Genomic DNA, 16,075 nt, shown 5'->3' with positions numbered 1-16,075 from the left:
GGGTATCGCAGCAGAGGATGTCTCACTCTGTCAAAGTGAGAGAAGACGGTGATGACTCACTGGTCTTATCCATCATATTAAACCCAACATATGTTTTATATGTTGGGTTTAATATGATTGGTGTAAATGAGTTTTCTCATGTTGTATTTGAATTATTTTTACATCGTTCTCAAACTGCGAACTGAACTGAATGCGGAGTCGGAAGGGAAGGAAAAAACCCCCAAAACATTTCTTATAATGAGTAAATCAATGGAGAATGAAAAGCTTTGATGGAAAGGTGTTGGTTTTTTGTATGATGTGGCCGTGAAACGATCCAGCCGCTGCTGTAAAGTCTCATTATCCCATCTCACACGACACTTTATCCAGAGCTGAACTGCGATCAAGAGTTCAAAATGCCCCCCACCCTCAGGGGGGCTCCCTTTCACATTAGCGGATGATTTGAAATGCGTCAAAGAATCACATCTTTTCATCACACCTCAGTGTGGACAGCTTCCTTGCTATGTAAAACTGGAGGCGGCTCGGCCGAACAGACATTTGACGTCGACGCTGGTTTAAAGCAGAAGAAAACAAAAATGCCTGTTTTTCCCCCACTGCTGATATGTGCTGGTGTGTAACGGATGAATCCCCCCGCCAACTTTACTGTATAATCAAAACCACCAGGATAACCTGATAATAACTCCAGAACCGGCTCCACTCACCGTTACCACCCGACCTTCCAGCAGGCCGCTTTACAGCCCCCGTGAGCGGAAACCAGACCGCTGGCACATGGCGTTCCGTCACAGCATTTGCTGCGCAGATGGTGACACACGTGCGCCGGTATGAAAAAAGAACCTCGCACTCGGAGACACACGCACGTGTGACTACCGCTCCAGAAATACGGGAGGGTGAAAAGGCGTGACGGAGGAGTCCCCAAGGCTGCTGTACAGATGCTTGTAACCGCTCGATCACATAACGGCGATCGATAGTCATCAGACACCTCTGATGTAAGCTGGCTGTGTTGGGGATCATTGTAATCCTGTTATGATTTATTGATCATTAGTGGGAAACTGAAAACATCATCAGGCCTGTAGAGCGTCCTTGATCGGCGTGTTTTTTTTTTTTAAAGCTTTTGACATTGCTTCCTTTTGTAAATACCGTATAATGCTGCTGAGTGGAATAAAACCCATTCAAGTTCACGCTTGTGCGTTTGCTCAACTTGAGCGAATAATAATTAAGCTGGCTGAGAGAGAAGACGCGCTCGGGATGAAGCCACAAGAGCTGAAATGCACGTTTAAATAATGAATGCCTTCGGTTGTTGCCACAGGAGAGAAATAAAGAGACTTAAGTGTCGGCCAGACGCACGGCGTCGGCCACATGTGAGCCAGCTGTTTGTCATCACCGCATGGACAATCCAGCGCCACACGGGCTGCAGCTGCAGACGGTCGTGATCTGATGGGGGGAGCGTCTGTTTGGTTTCAGGGTTCAGCCTCTGAGCGGGCGGATCTGCGTTTGTAACGGATCTGAGTGATCGCCTTGAATTAGTCAAAGAAACAGGAGGCGGCTGTGAAACTGGAGAGTCGGAACGGCGTGCCCTGACTTGCAGCGATGGTTAGTGAGTGTGTGTATGCGTGTGTTTGTCCTTATGCAGTTTTCATACGTTTGTCAGCCGAGGGAGAAATCGGGAGGATCGATTGATTGATTCCTCCCGTCCTCTCCTCCTTTCTGTAAAAACGTCCTCCATGTTGGGCCTTCGCCATCCTACAGAAATCTGTCGCCTGGATGCTTGTCGGTCGCATCTCTAATGTGCCTCCTCATTATTTCAGTGGTTGTCATGGCAACATATGATAGATCATATGGCGTGCGAGAGTTTTTTGTTTTTTTTTTTAAAGCGAGGTTGGTACATTAAAAAAAATAAGGTCATGTGTTGAGACAGAGATGCTCAAGGGATTGACCTCTGCCCTCTACACAACACTGACTTACAGTGACTTTTTTTTTGGCAAAAGATAAAAATAGCTGGCTCAGTGGTTGCTTTGGTGTTCCGACGGTCCAAAAAACCAGCACGTCAGGATGACCGGAGACTCCTCACCGCACGCAGTGCAGCTGGGATGGACTCCAGCAACCCCTCATGAACTTGCAAAGCAAAATCACAAAACTCCTAACTCCAATTTATCTTATGTCTGAATTAATGTGCGTTCACGTTCCAGGACGCCTGGATGATGCAGGGAAATCGCTGTAGAGGTCAAGACTGTACAGACAGACAGCCAGGCAGCCTTAGAGTGACACCCGCAGAGGGCTTCTAATCCCAGAGTAAAGTAGATTACTGCAGCAGCCTCCCAGTCTGCCTGGAGGAAATGGAGCCGTAATAAACCAGCAAGTGCAATAACTCACCATGAGCCGAGAATGCTGCTGCGCTTCACCCCCCACCCCCCTGACCTCTCTGACGTGTCTGTCTGACCACTTTCCCTCTCGTCCGTGCTGTCAGTCAGCAGCTGTGAAGAGCGTCCCCATATTTTTTTCTGTTTTATTGTCGTTAAACCTTCATAACATCCCACCTTAAGTAATAAAACTGAACCTAAATAAAGATGAGCAATGAGCCATGGAACCAGGCAGCAAACTCATGGAAACATAGAAGCAATCAGCTTTGTTCTGTCTAAATGGTGCCTGCCATAATTCTGCTGTGAATTAAAACAAATAACAACAAAAAAACCCATTTTTTACAGTCTCTTGCGGGTTGAACAAACCCCGTGTTCACTCCGGCGCACCGACAGCAGCAGCCGGGAGCATTAAGCCGTCTGTCTGCGGCTGCTTTTTTGTGAAGGCAATATCTCAGGAACCCCTTAAAGGAAATGTGGCCCCAGAGGTCACATTCTAAATCATAACTTCAAAAACCATATTTTCCCAGTTATGATTATATAAAAGCAGAAGGGGGTCAGAGGTAATTTTCTATGTGGCATCATACTGTTCTATAAAAACCAATTCACTGTTCTCCTTTTGGTTTTTCTTTTGAAAGCCACGCCTTGAAGCATCGTCGTCTTCATGCAACAGTCGTGATTTCAGGTTCAATCAAGTGTGGCCGAGAAATGTGTCACCGCATGAGAGTGGCAGCAACGAGGACGGATCTGTCTAAACATGGCAGGTGTGAGGGGAGCTGACGTTGGAACAAATGTCACCGTGGTTTTGTCAAGTTCCCATTTCCTGTTGTTCACTGCCACCTGGGGAAGCGAAACGGTGTCGCCGTGACTCAGAAAGTGACGGCCCGTGAAAGGACAGGATGTGGATGCCTTCTGCTACAGGACCAGATTTGACCTTAGCATCCATGTAGCAGCCAAATAGAGCTTGCATGGTTTCTCTATTGTGTCAGGAAATCCACAACTCACTTTAAGGTTTTTTTATTTCGGCTTTCTTTCCCTCGACTCACAAGTATAAGTGCCACCTTGTTTCCAGGAGAGCGGAGGTGTTATTAAAGGCGGAAAGTTTCCCACACTCCTCTTTCAACAGTGATTTGTTTCACTTTGACTTAAAGTAGAGCTCATGCATGTCGATATTGATGTTTGCGAAGCCTTGATTTTGTTTTTTCAGGCCCAATATGTTTGTTTTTTTAACATCTGAGTGTTCACAGATGTGCTGCAGCAGCAGTCTGACAGCTTCAGTCCCAGCAGCAGCAGAATCGCCCGTCGTCTGCGATGATGTCATACTGACCGCAGCCACGCGTCCGTTCCTGCTCACCAGCACGCCGTTCGCTCGGCTCCGTCACGCACAAATGCACAACGCCGGTCGTTCCGTTGCCGCTTCCCTGCAGCATCACAGCAACCACTGTCCGCTTTGACAGGATATCATTTGCAGCTCAGAGACGTTTGCCTGAGCGTGAGAGGAGGGGAAAAGAGCCGAGTCCAGCAGACCCACTGGAAAAGTGGCAGACGCCTCAAGGCACTCCGGGCTCTTAGCTGTTATCCAAACCTCCTGACTTGATTAAAGGACGAGGAAGTAAATGTGAATTACACTCTGGGTGCTCGTGCAGCTATAGCAGTCTGTGCTTCTAATCAATGATGTGCCAATGCTCTTTTGAATTGTGGTGCAGGGTGCCTTTTAATTGACGGATTTGCCTTTGATGAGATGTTTATTTTGATGAATATCCCGGCAGCGTAATGAACGTTTGCAATTAGCGGTTGACTGTGCTCACGGTTTTTGGGTGGGAGGTCAGCAGCCCATCAAAAGCTGTGGTATATGTGGGCATCAGGGTGATGAAGGGCCCCTGTGGGACAGTGGAAAGGAGACTCTGCACGTGACAAAGAGAGGTCAGCGGTAACAGACCCAGACCGGCAGATGTTGGAGAAGACGGGGCATGATGAAGAGTATTGGCATTGGGAGGAGAAGGGGGGGGGGGCAAGGGAGGTGCCACATTGATTTATGAGATGAGGAAGGATAGAAGAGATGTGGAACAGAGAGGGAAGAAGGCAAAAGGTGAAGATGCGACGATGAAAAATCAATCGTAGAAGAAGACAGATATTTTTGACCGAAACCCTGCCCTCTTCACAAAAGCAAAAATTACTGCGTCAACACACGTGGTGACCGCGGCAACGAGTCGAGGTTTTGGGATGCGACGCCGTCAGTGTGGTGGTTTTGGAAGCTGCACAGACGTGATACCCGGGGGTAGTTTAATTGAAGTGTGAAAGCCAGAGGAAAACTGCGTGTGTGTGGTACACGTTCAGACCGTGACTCAGTCGGAGAGGATTGTAATGAAAGAAGACGTGGAAGGGGTGTGTTTTAATGGGGAGGGGGGAGATGGAAATGAAACCAGCAGATCACCAGCCCTCCCTCCTGCTGCCTCCATTTACCAACATTGATTGTGCAGCCGGGCTGAATTAATGCCTACCTGCTGTATTCGGGTGGTCGGCACCTGTATCGACACATGTGTGTGTTTTACCGGCTCTTTTTTTGTTTTCAGACAGCACAGCAGCTCCCGGTGATCCTCTAATACATGGAACGGTGAAATTAGGGTATTTTGATCGCACAAGAGGATTTATTTGGCGAGTTTTCCGTTTGTGTTTGCATTATTCCGCTCCAGATCCAGTTGAGCTGGAGACAGCAAAATAAGGCACAATAAACTTTACTTAATGTTTAACGCTAACCCATAAAGATGGATGATGCCTCGCAACATCCGCTTTACATTAATGTATCCAGGATACTTGCTGGTGGTGGAAGAGTGCAGCCTAGAAGCAACAGCGCAGTAACCATGGGATTGCATTCCCATCCACGTTTTCAGTTGCCATGACATCACGATGCGCAGCTGTCAGTCGTACTGTTTTGTCTTATTTCTATAACCATTGTAACGCGCTCGCTTAAGGAACCTTTGAATACAAGGTAAAATCACAAACCCATGTTTTATGCAGCGTCTGCTAATCTTGTGTAAAACCTTAAAGAGGTTTGGAAAAGCTAGCAGAGTGTGGAAATATCAGCCAAACAGTGGTCATCAAGGTGTCCATTTAACTCCATGTTCACTAATAGCTCGTCCTACCAGACTGGGGGTGCCCCCACCATCCCTGGGCCCATCTGTACATGCAGCCCCTGACTGTCCTCACCCTTCACCCCAGGGCTGCTCATTTCAGAGCCAGACCCCCGCACTCCGCTGCCTTCTTTCTTCTATATTCTAGCTCAGTCCCCCAACCATCAATCTATTCCTCTCTGGTTGATCCTCCTCCCTCAGGTCGTGTGGACAGTTGGATGGCTTTGTGTTTGACACGTGGGTTGGCAGGAGGAAGCACCTTCCCCCCAGACACACACACACACACACACACACACACACACACACACACACACACACACACACACACACACACACCTGCAAATGCACATGCATCCACTGTGAGTAAACTGCTCAGCTGTGAGGCGCTGATCCCTAATTCTGTGTGTGTATGCGGCCCTATTGTTCTGCTGATTGCATTCACACACACACACACACACACACACACACACACACACACACACACACACACACACACACACTCTTGCTCTTTCCTTTGAACCCATGGGGTCCCTTAAGTGTCAATGTGCCTCGAGGCAGAAAATCTGGGGCCAATTTACAGCAGGGTCCATCCAGGAGGAGACGGGGGAGGTTTAAGTGAGCCAGTCCTCATTTTGAAGCGCTAAATTAAACTAAAAAGTAGAGAAAGAAAGGGATTCTTTCTTAGGTTGAGAGAAGTTGGACTAGATTAATTTGTTAGGCCGGACAGCTCAAGATGTTAAAGCTTTTCTGGATTTATGCAGACGTACACGCGTTTACTTTATTAAAGAGCGCGCCTAGTTTCGACAGAGAGGAAGTGCTGGACAGCACAATCAATTTTAGAGATCGCTGGTTTGAGCCAAAGCCTTCCGAGGCTAAAACCCAGAAAAGCCTTTAATCCGACAGAATTGGGGAGTGAGACTGTGCATATTCTGCGTGCTAATTAAACAGTAATTTGGCAGCGCTAAAATAATAGTCTGAGCCCTCAAGTGCTCCTGTTCAGCTGATCCTTTTATATCGGTGCAGCATCTACGGGACGCTCTAGACTGCTGTTGCTGCTAATCCAAACCTTCACAATCTTCGCGGAGGACGTGAAACGAGGGAAACCTAATTGGCTTTTGTGAAACAACTGATAGGTTTATGTAGAAAACAGGATTACGGAATAGAGATGGTAATTAATCCAGCGCATACTGTATATCATACAAGCAGGAAAAGCTGCATTTTTAAACCGTGTTTTACAGGGTAATCGGGATATTTACCGTGAAGCAGTCTGCTTTAAAAGAACCCCAGAGTCCCAGATTTTCACCATATTTCTACCCTCGTTCCGACGCCACCTCCCCCCACCTGTTTGTAGTAGGTTAAGCTTACACAGACTGCTTACATTCAAACCATTGACCTACATGGCCAGTGTCTAGAATAACACCTCGCACACGAGGCTGGCGTGTGGCTTATGAACTCCAAGGTAAACATGTCCGCCTTAGGTGATCCGCAGCCAACGTGCGTGTTTGCATGGATCCACACGTCTCTTCCGTTTCAGCCCCTGAGGGATTTTATTCCGTATCTGGACTTCACACACCTGAGTCAACACCGAGTCACTGACCAGCTCAAACTATTGAGTAATCATTCTTCTGGCTGAATTTGATTCGATTATCAGTGACAGACGGCGCGGCCAAAGAGCACTGCCGAACACAGTTTGTCTTGTTTGTTAAATCCATATTTTTAAGAACCTGTTACCAGGCAACCTCTATGGACTCCAAGACTTGGTGGGTTCTGGTAAACAACATAGTTGAACACATTCAGAAAAGCCACGCGTTGTAATAGGTGAACGCAAATCGCGCTTTATTATATGGTTGGAGCTTTAGCTCGCAGTTCAAGGTTCTTTTCGCCAAGGTAGCCGCTTTGGCGTTATGGGGATTTTGGTTCCCTGGTGGTCTTTTTGGTCCTGGGAAAGGAAGTCTGGACAGGAAGTGAGTGGCCCTGCGCGACTGTGACCACTCCTGTCTGCCGCGAGTCCTCTGAAACAAAGCGGCCCTGCTTGTATCCCAGCATGCATTATTCACTGACATTCTGGCGTCTGCAGCCCTGAAAGACAAAGAGAAATGGACCACAGTCATTGCCAGTCAACTATTTCATTTTTACTTTCACTTTCCTGATGGAGTGGGACCCAGTTCCAGTAAGAAAGACCAGACCCAAACTTGGTGCCATGACATCATCATCGCAGTGATGTCAAAAGATGTGTGAGGTGATGGCGGGAAGGAGCTGATTACACAGCAGAACTGAGCACCTTAGATGGGTGGAAGATGGACGCAAGAACCTTTTTTTAAAAAGTGATTCTTTGTGTTTTATTTCCAGGGGGCTGATCTCGTTCGTGCAGTATTTGCAGGCAACATGCGGGCGCGAGCGAGGCGGGGGTTGGTGTGCTCGGCTAGCTCGGTGTGAGCTCTTTGTAACAATAAGGGGAGTGGAGGGGGGTTGAACCGGGTGTTTCTCTCCCAGCTGCCTGCTGGTCTGGCTGCTGTCAGAGGGGATCAGCTTTCAGCCCTTCATCTCTCTCTCTCTCTCTCTCTCTCTCTTTCACTCTCTCTCTTTTAACACAAGTGCGGCTGAAACTGCAGTCAAGTCCGCGCTGTGGTTCCACTTCACGTACGTCACACCAGCGCTGCCTTGGAAACGCTCTTAAGTTGGAGCCCGAGCATGTTGAGGGAAGTTGCTGGTGAGGGGAGTGTGTGAGGGAGAAGTCGTAGCCTCGGGACAGATAAGCTCCGGAGGAGGGACCAAGGGAGGGAAGAGGAGGGCAGCTCTGGGCAGAATGAGAGTCTGACTCAGGGGTTACTAGTGTCTTCCTCCTCCTGTCTGCTGGGGTTTTCTCAACCTCCTTAAGCCGGCGGAGTTTGGGCTGTTTTGTCGGGCTGTCAGGAGCGGGACATGGACGTGCTGCGAGCCGCCTGAGGAGCAGCTGGAGGTTCCGTTTAAGTGGCTGAACTGTTGATAGTCGCTGAACGGGTGAGTTTGTGATAGGGAGAAGAAGAACCTCCATATCTGTCAGTGTTATTAATCTATTCAGGGACAGGATCCTTAACGGAGAGTTAAATTTAGCTTCTGTAAGATCCCTTTAAGTTTTGTTTCCTGAAACAGCATATGGGCACTCTTAGCTGTATATTTAACCTTTTCCTCTCTCATAAATGCTACTGTGTCTCTTCTCCCTCCGTCGGTCCCTCCTTTCCTCTCTCGTGCTTATCTTCCGTCGCCTTTAATTCTCTTAATAGTCTGGAGGACCCAGCTGGCCAGCGGGGATACCCCTGCCTGCCTGCCTGCCTGCTTGTGTGTGTGTGTGTGTGTGTGTGTGTGTGTGGTGTGTGTGTGTGTGTGTGTGTGTGTGGGAGAGAGAGAGAGTGTGAAAGAGTAGTGAGTTCTTAGATAAGCTATCCTAGGATTTCCCCCCGCTCACATATAATAGGATATATCCTGCCTTCTATTTTTAAACACGCTTTTTGTCTTTATGTTACAAACACTCCTAATCTCAAGTCCTGCTCCACGCGCCCCGGCAGGCTGTGTTTTGTTCCTGGATTGGGATGGGAAGGTGTATTTGTGTGGTCTGTCCTGGGATAGAGAGATAACGGCCCTCGTTTCTGACTTTATCCTTTTGTTTTGTCAGCTGCTGACCCCTGCTTTCTCTCGTTCCCTCTCTTTGCTTTGTGCTCCTGCTTATTTTCAGAAAAGCGGCGCATTTATCCTCAATGGTAAAGGCTGCCTTGTTTTTTAAAAGCGACCCCCTTGTGTGTTCTCGCTGCACTATTCCACAGCTCTCTTTCTCTCTTTCCCTCCCTTCATCATCTGGCTTTCTTTGGCTTGAAGTTGGGATCCAACGAGAAGGCTTGCATCTATCTATCTATACATGTTCTGGTGGAACAGTTTTTGATCCACTACCTGTGTGTTTAAGTGAAACCAGTTTGTTGGTTAATGTGTACTGAAAAGGGGCATTTCCCCACATATCTAGTGTCAGACCTAATCTGGTTACTAAATGATAAACCCGGCACAGCTCTTCAGGCGATCTCGTTGGTCATTCATCACCGACAGGCTTTAGCCTCCTCAGGGCTGACATTTGTCCAGAAAAAAACGGTGAAAGAGAAGCAGGCCCAATGCCGTTGCGTCATGACAGCACTAAAAATTCACGTCTTGCGTTTGGCTTGTATTGGGGTGACACATTTCTTCACACTCTTGCACAAGCAGCTGGACGAACGAGACTGCAGCAGCAGCAGGTGCACCATGCATTCATGGAAAGTTTGATTCTGTTTCATTAATGCTGGGGTTGTAAATCTTCCACATAAATCTGCTGCTAGTTCTGGTGCATTATAGATGCCACTTTCAAGGGCGTGTGTGTGTGTGCAGAGAGTAGGACTGGATTTGATAAGGGCTGGCATGTATAGAAACTACAGCAGTAACTGCATGTGCTCTGATATTATGGGTAGAGCGCTGCAGCTTAAGCGTGGACATAAAAACTGGTGACAACATCCACGCTATCCAAGTAAATTATTTAAGATCCAACAGCAAGCTGCCATTACATTTTAACATTTTAAGATATTTTAATATATCCGGACATTCTGATCATAATATTCAGCCCTAAGAACTTGTGCCACATTCATAGATGAGCACCAGAACAAATCCTGTAGGAACAGACTGAGGGAGTTTTTCGTAGGAAATGTTCGGTTCTGAGAACAGCAGAATGATGTAAGCAGAGGAGGAAGATGTGCGAGGGAGCGTGATTCATTATGATGACAGAGACGTCTGACTCTGAAAGAGAGGAGAGAAAAAAGGGATGTGGAGGGGAACAATGGAAAGTAATGCGTCGGGGAAATTTCATTTACCGGTAAGCAATTTCTTTGTACTGTTTGGAGGAGTAATATAGGAAAAATAAAATACGACAGATGCATTAGAAGTGCTTCCGAAGAGTCCATATATATGAGAGTAACATTTCTTCCCATCAGCTGCAGGATATATTTAAATTCCCAGTCTGGAGTTTGTATTTTGACATCCTGTTGGGAGCCAGACAGTATAGTTTATGTCTGGCTCTGGCATCTTCTGCTACGCAGCGATTCCTCCTCCAGGAATGAATGTCAGCAATGTCAAAAGGGTGGTAGTTTGTTTAATCTGGTGGCTTCAGCTGTTGCTGCGAAGAGTTATAATATAAATGCGCACGTCTGTGTTCTTGCTTTCATGTGAAGGCCTTTGATAGCTCACCAAAACTGTTCCTGTGGGTGCAGAAAGCAGAAGAAGTGACTCCTTACTGATTCATGGTGAGGAATGAGGAACAGTCTCTGTGCAGCACGGAAGGGCTGCTGCAGTTCAAATGGGGTCGGATTGCTTTGAAATTGATATAAAATAGTGTTTGAGAAGAGATAGACGGCAGGTTTAGGCAGTGTACAGACTTGAAAAGAGTGAGCAAAACTGCAAAAGGTCTGTTTAAAAAGACACATATTTTTGGACTTTGGACATTGTGAATCTGACTTTCGAGCAATAACGGTGACTAATTTACTCACCAAGTGGTTTTTTTTCCCCCCACAGCTGGAATAATTTTAGATTCACCAGACGGAGGAGTCACACAGAGCGTTTTGCCCCCCTCCCTCTTCTATATTCCTGCTCTAGTGTTGTGTGTTAGGAGAATCAATCAATCAATCTTTATTTATATAGCGTCTTATACAATCAAAATTGTTTCAAGGCGCTTTCCAGAATCCCAGGGCCTGACCCCAGACAAGCAACAGTGGCAAGGAAAAACTCCCCTTGAACAGGAAGAAACCTTGAGCAGGACCAGGTTCATGTAGGGGACCCTCCTGCTGATGGGGGGCTGGGTGAGGAGGAGGAGGAGGAGGAGAGGAGGAGGAGGAGGGAGGAGGAGGAGGCATAGAGCATAGAAATACATACAAAAATACATGATATTGAATTGAATAAGCTGCTGGTTGAGTGGGTCAGTGGGGTCGGAGGTCAGTATACAGCTCTGAAGGCGGCGATACCTGTAAATAAATACAAAAGGGGGGGGGCAGAAAAACTACACAGGAAATAGCATTACTAGTCTACTTGATGAGGAGGAGAGAGGAGAGGAGAGGTGGAGAGAGGGGGAGAGAGAGGAGTGGAAACCATGACCCAGTGGAGTGACAGAGGCCTGTCAGGTGATCATGTTTCCGGACCCCGGCAGCCTGGCCTATAACAGCACAGCTAAGATGTGACCTAATGATTAAACGACCCCCTAAGTATGATAATTTGTCTGTCTATGATAATAACTGGAACTACAGAATTAGTAACAATAAACTTTTTCAAAGAGGTAGGTTTTAAGTCTGATCTTAAAAAGTAGCGATGGAGTCAGCCTCCCGTACCTGGACAGGGAGCTGGTTCCATAGCGGGGGGAGGCTGGTAGCTAAATGCTCGGCCCCCCTGAATGTGAATGTGTTTCTGAATGTGTTTCTTCAGGTTGGGATGATGTACTCGTTAATGCGTTTTGGTAACCATCCCGATCGTAGCTTATTGTAACTGAGAGGTTAGCCAAACTTTCTTTATTTTAAGCACTGTTGTTCCTTTCCACAAAAGAAAACCTCTTAATTAACTTCGAGGTTTTAGATCATATTTACAGAAAGTCTGGCCACGTTCAGCTCAGAAACACGGCAAAGTCATTGTTTGCTCAGCGGCGGGAATGTTCTGGGATTTTTTTGGGCTTTCCTCCTGCCGGTTTTCCTTCCACAGGAGAAAAACCTTTAACCTGCTACTTGAGTGCGAGCATGCGAGTGAATGGTGCGTTTGTCTCATCTAAAGCCAACGTAATAAAGAAAACGTCAGAAGGCGTCATTCCCAGTAATGATCCATGTTTTGTTTCTAGGGAAAGCCAAATGTCACACATGGGAATGAGGCTGGACTTCACACATGAATGTACACGTGCGACGCTTGGATGTTTTGAGTGGAGCTTGTTAGTGGCACAGCAGATGAAGCCACCCACACACCAGGACCCTCTGTTTTTCTCTGTTGTTTTTTCCTTGACTTTCTTCCATTAAGCCATTGAAAAAGAAGAAGCTAGAAACCGCTTCTCTGAGAGCAACGTGAACGTTTTCAAGCCCGAACGAATAATAACCTAACCAGCGCCGCTCGACTCAAGCTCGGATGAAGTGACGGAGGAAAACGAATGTGGTTATTCCTAAATGAGTTGGCTGCTCATGGACGGAGAGACGGAGGGAGATGGAGAGAGAAAGTAAACAACAGATGGCTGAAACATGTTGCATGTATTCACAGTAGCAGATGCCGCGCCAGCCCACCACCAGCCTCCTGAGAGGGTTCTACCCAAGGGCGGCCGCGATGACACGAGGGTCGCGAGATCAAGTGGCTCCTTGAATACGGGCCGCAGTGTCCCGCACAGGCCGTGCCAGACTGGGCCCGCTGAGACACGCACACACACAGAGTTTGTGCAGTGTTAACTGCTGTTGACTTTGGCTGAACTCTTGTGGCAATTACAGCGGAATCTTCCATGCAGCGTCAACCCCAAACCCACCGGCTAGTCGCAGTGACACACACTGAGGCAGCTGTGTGTGTGTGTGTGTGTTGTGTGTGTGTGTGTGTGTGTTCGTGTGTGTGTGTGTGTGTGTCCGAGCTCTGAACCCTCTCACGCTGAGGAGTGAAGTGAATGGTGGCACACATTGGCTGCCAGCTGCCATGACCTCATCCGTATTGACAGGAAGATAGAGAGACAGAGAATGGGGGGGAGCACACGTGTGTGTGTGTCTGACACCATGACTTCATTCTGTGGTCAGGTCGCCGACTGGTGTGTCGTTATTTTTATGAGTGTCTGCTTAAAAAAAAACCCAACTAATTTTAGCGTAAATGGCCTGAAGTTGGTACTGGCTTTCACGTGGGTTCATGTTGAGACTGACGGAGTGGCATCACAACATTAGCTTAGCGTTTTTTACCTGCATTGTGACCACAACGCACACGAAGAAACGTGCGATCCTTATTCCTATGTTGAGGAAAGGCAGGCGGCAGATAAATGAGAGAGGTCTGTGTCATCCTCTTCCCCGTCTGCCTGAGAACTGACTCTTCTTGCAAACAGGAAGCAGCAGCTGCTCTTCCTGGAAGAGAACGCTGCATGCGCGTCTGTGTCACTACCCAAAAACGTAATCCTGGCGTTGCTCAAAAGCCCACCCTCCCCCACTAATACTGTTGTTGAACTGTAGTGGAGGCATTATTTTGAAAATGAAAATGAAAGGCAAACAAAAAAAAGCCAGGTTTTCCCAAATTTCCTAGTTATTTTTCTTATTTTGTTTTGGTAAACTCGGACTTTCTTATAAAAATTCCATTTCCTTCGCTAAAGTCTAGAGATTGTTGCACAACCGGGGAATGTTTGCAGGATCGGAGCCATTTATTTGTTTGGTACTATGGCTGTGGGATGGACGCAGGATTAGCTGTGTGTGTCTTTGTGTTTTTCCCTTTACAGTCTGTATCAAATCTTCTTTATTTACTCCTGCGATGACTTAGAATCTGAATCTGTGCACTTTGCTTTGACATTTGCTTTTAGTATCGTTTCTTCATTTTTTTAAACCGTTGTGCTCTGAAGACCAAGTGATAAGTATTTCGAACTTTCAGGTATATTTATCAGTTTAACGTTCTCCTCTCTCTTCCTTCCTCCACAGTTGGCGTCGTCCTGAAGACATTAATGGCATGAGACCACCTTGCTCTCCACATTCGATCCCCCGCCACCACTCTCACGTCCGCGCTGCTGCATTGATGAGGTAACATCAAGCTCTAATCACCGCAGCACCACCTGCACCTACCCCCACCCTCCACCCCAACCCACCTCCCCTCCCCACCCCCACGTCGCGGTCATGGGGCAGAAGATCTCCAGCGGCATTAAGTCGGTGGAGGGCCGCGGGGACAGCGGCGGCTCCCCGTCCTACCGCCCCTCGGCTCACCGGCGGCACCACCCAGAACTGAGAGAGCCGGATTTCAGCAAACCGGCCCGGCTGGACCTCCTCCTGGACATGCCGTGTGCCGGACTGGAGACCCAGCTCCGCCACGCCTGGAATCCCGACGACCGCTCGCTCAACATCTTCATCAAAGAGGAGGATAAGCTGACGTTCCACCGTCACCCAGTCGCTCAGAGCACAGACTGCATCCGGGGCCGGGTGGGATACACACGGGGCCTCCACGTGTGGAAAATCCACTGGCCTGCTCGGCAGCGCGGCACTCACGCCGTGGTGGGAGTGGCCACCTTGGAAGCTCCTTTACACTCCGTGGGATACACTGCATTAGTAGGCTCGGACTGTGAATCCTGGGGCTGGGATCTGGGACGCCACAGGCTCTACCACGACAGTAAGAACAGAGCCCACAGCTCCCTGCCCTCTTACCCCTCCTTCCTGGAGCCGGAGGACTCGTTCTCCCTGCCGGACTCTCTGTTAGTGATACTGGACATGGATGAAGGAACGCTGAGCTTCATGGTGGATGGACAGTATTTAGGTGTGGCCTTTAGAGGACTGAAAGGCAAGAAGTTGTATCCTGTTGTCAGTGCCGTGTGGGGGCATTGTGAGATATCCATGAAGTACATCAATGGCTTGGACCGTAAGTACCGACACATTACGACACAACATTGCGGTTGAGTGGTTGGTTAAAGAGGCCTTTTTTTTCCTCCTGTAACTCAAAATGAAATTTAATGTAATGCGGCAGCAGAATATCAGCATGTTTTCATGGGCGGCACATCTTTCCCCAGAGGAAGGGGGGCGATGGACCGAACCTGACTGCTCGTTGTGAGTCACTTCGGTAATGACTACAAGTTTGGTACTTTTTCCTTAAAGTGAAACCAGGAGTAGACATTTGTGAACTGGTTCTGGTCAGTGGGTGTTCAGCGCCACTGAAGAATTGGAATTTCTGGTTGTTTCACTCGGAGCGACTCCGTTCAGACTAAATTCCTTGTATCTAGTCTGTTCTGAAAGTACAAAGAGCTTCTATTTTGGCTTTCCTGTGGTTATTTGGGGGGTGAGGGTAGTGTCACATTGGTGCACTTTGGTCCTTGTTGGAGGAGCAGGCTACGGTGTATGGGGATGATGTTGCGTCTGTGTTTTCCTCTGGATATGTGATGGCGGGACATTTACCACGAGGACACACTGTGTTCTGTGCCCCGTGAGTCCCAGTGTCTGTCCCCTCCTGTGTTATTGGAGTAGAGTCGAGCTTGTCTCCTGTTCACAGTCTAAACATAGCGACTCTTTGAACAGCTCGTTAGAAGAGCTCGCGCAAACACCGACACACATACTTACACACCTTCCAGGGAAAAACTGTGTGTTATGAAAACATACTTATGATCCGACTGCCCGTTTTCCTCCCTCTGTGTTTTCAGAACCCCGTGGGTCTTATTTGATAACACAACAGTCTGTTTTCCCCTTCGCTAAAGAGAAAGTAAAAGGGGGGGGAAGCTTTTCTGTGCCCAAATTCTTTAGATTTCTCAGGTTTCTAGATATTCTCAGCCCTCAAGGGTCGACCGCAGACCGCAGAAAACTGGCACAAGCACGTACAAAACTGTAATCAGGTTGATAGAATTCCAAATACCGCAGAGTAGCCGTGGCTAATTCTTCC

The 16,075-nt window shown here is 47.8% G+C and overlaps 1 protein-coding gene across 3 annotated transcripts in view; it reads left to right on the top strand.

The window, feature by feature from the left end:
* Positions 1-16,075, top strand: part of spsb4a (splA/ryanodine receptor domain and SOCS box containing 4a) — a 34,982-nt gene that overhangs the window by 5,869 nt on the left and 13,038 nt on the right. For 2 of the 3 annotated variants that reach the window (XM_057056133.1, XM_057056135.1), the window contains exon 2: positions 14,143-15,067. In XM_057056133.1, the coding sequence (XP_056912113.1) occupies positions 14,335-15,067 (733 nt within the window). In that variant the 5' untranslated portion in view covers positions 14,143-14,334. Of the gene's footprint in view, positions 1-8,192; positions 8,483-14,142; positions 15,068-16,075 lie in introns of those variants that run through there. The other variant, XM_057056134.1, reaches the window with a different exon arrangement.

Source organism: Takifugu flavidus, chromosome 15, assembly GCF_003711565.1.
Source record: "Takifugu flavidus isolate HTHZ2018 chromosome 15, ASM371156v2, whole genome shotgun sequence".
NCBI lineage: Eukaryota > Metazoa > Chordata > Actinopteri > Tetraodontiformes > Tetraodontidae > Takifugu > Takifugu flavidus.
Note: the sequence above shows the minus strand (reverse complement) of the source record. Positions and strands in the feature narration are given on the sequence as shown.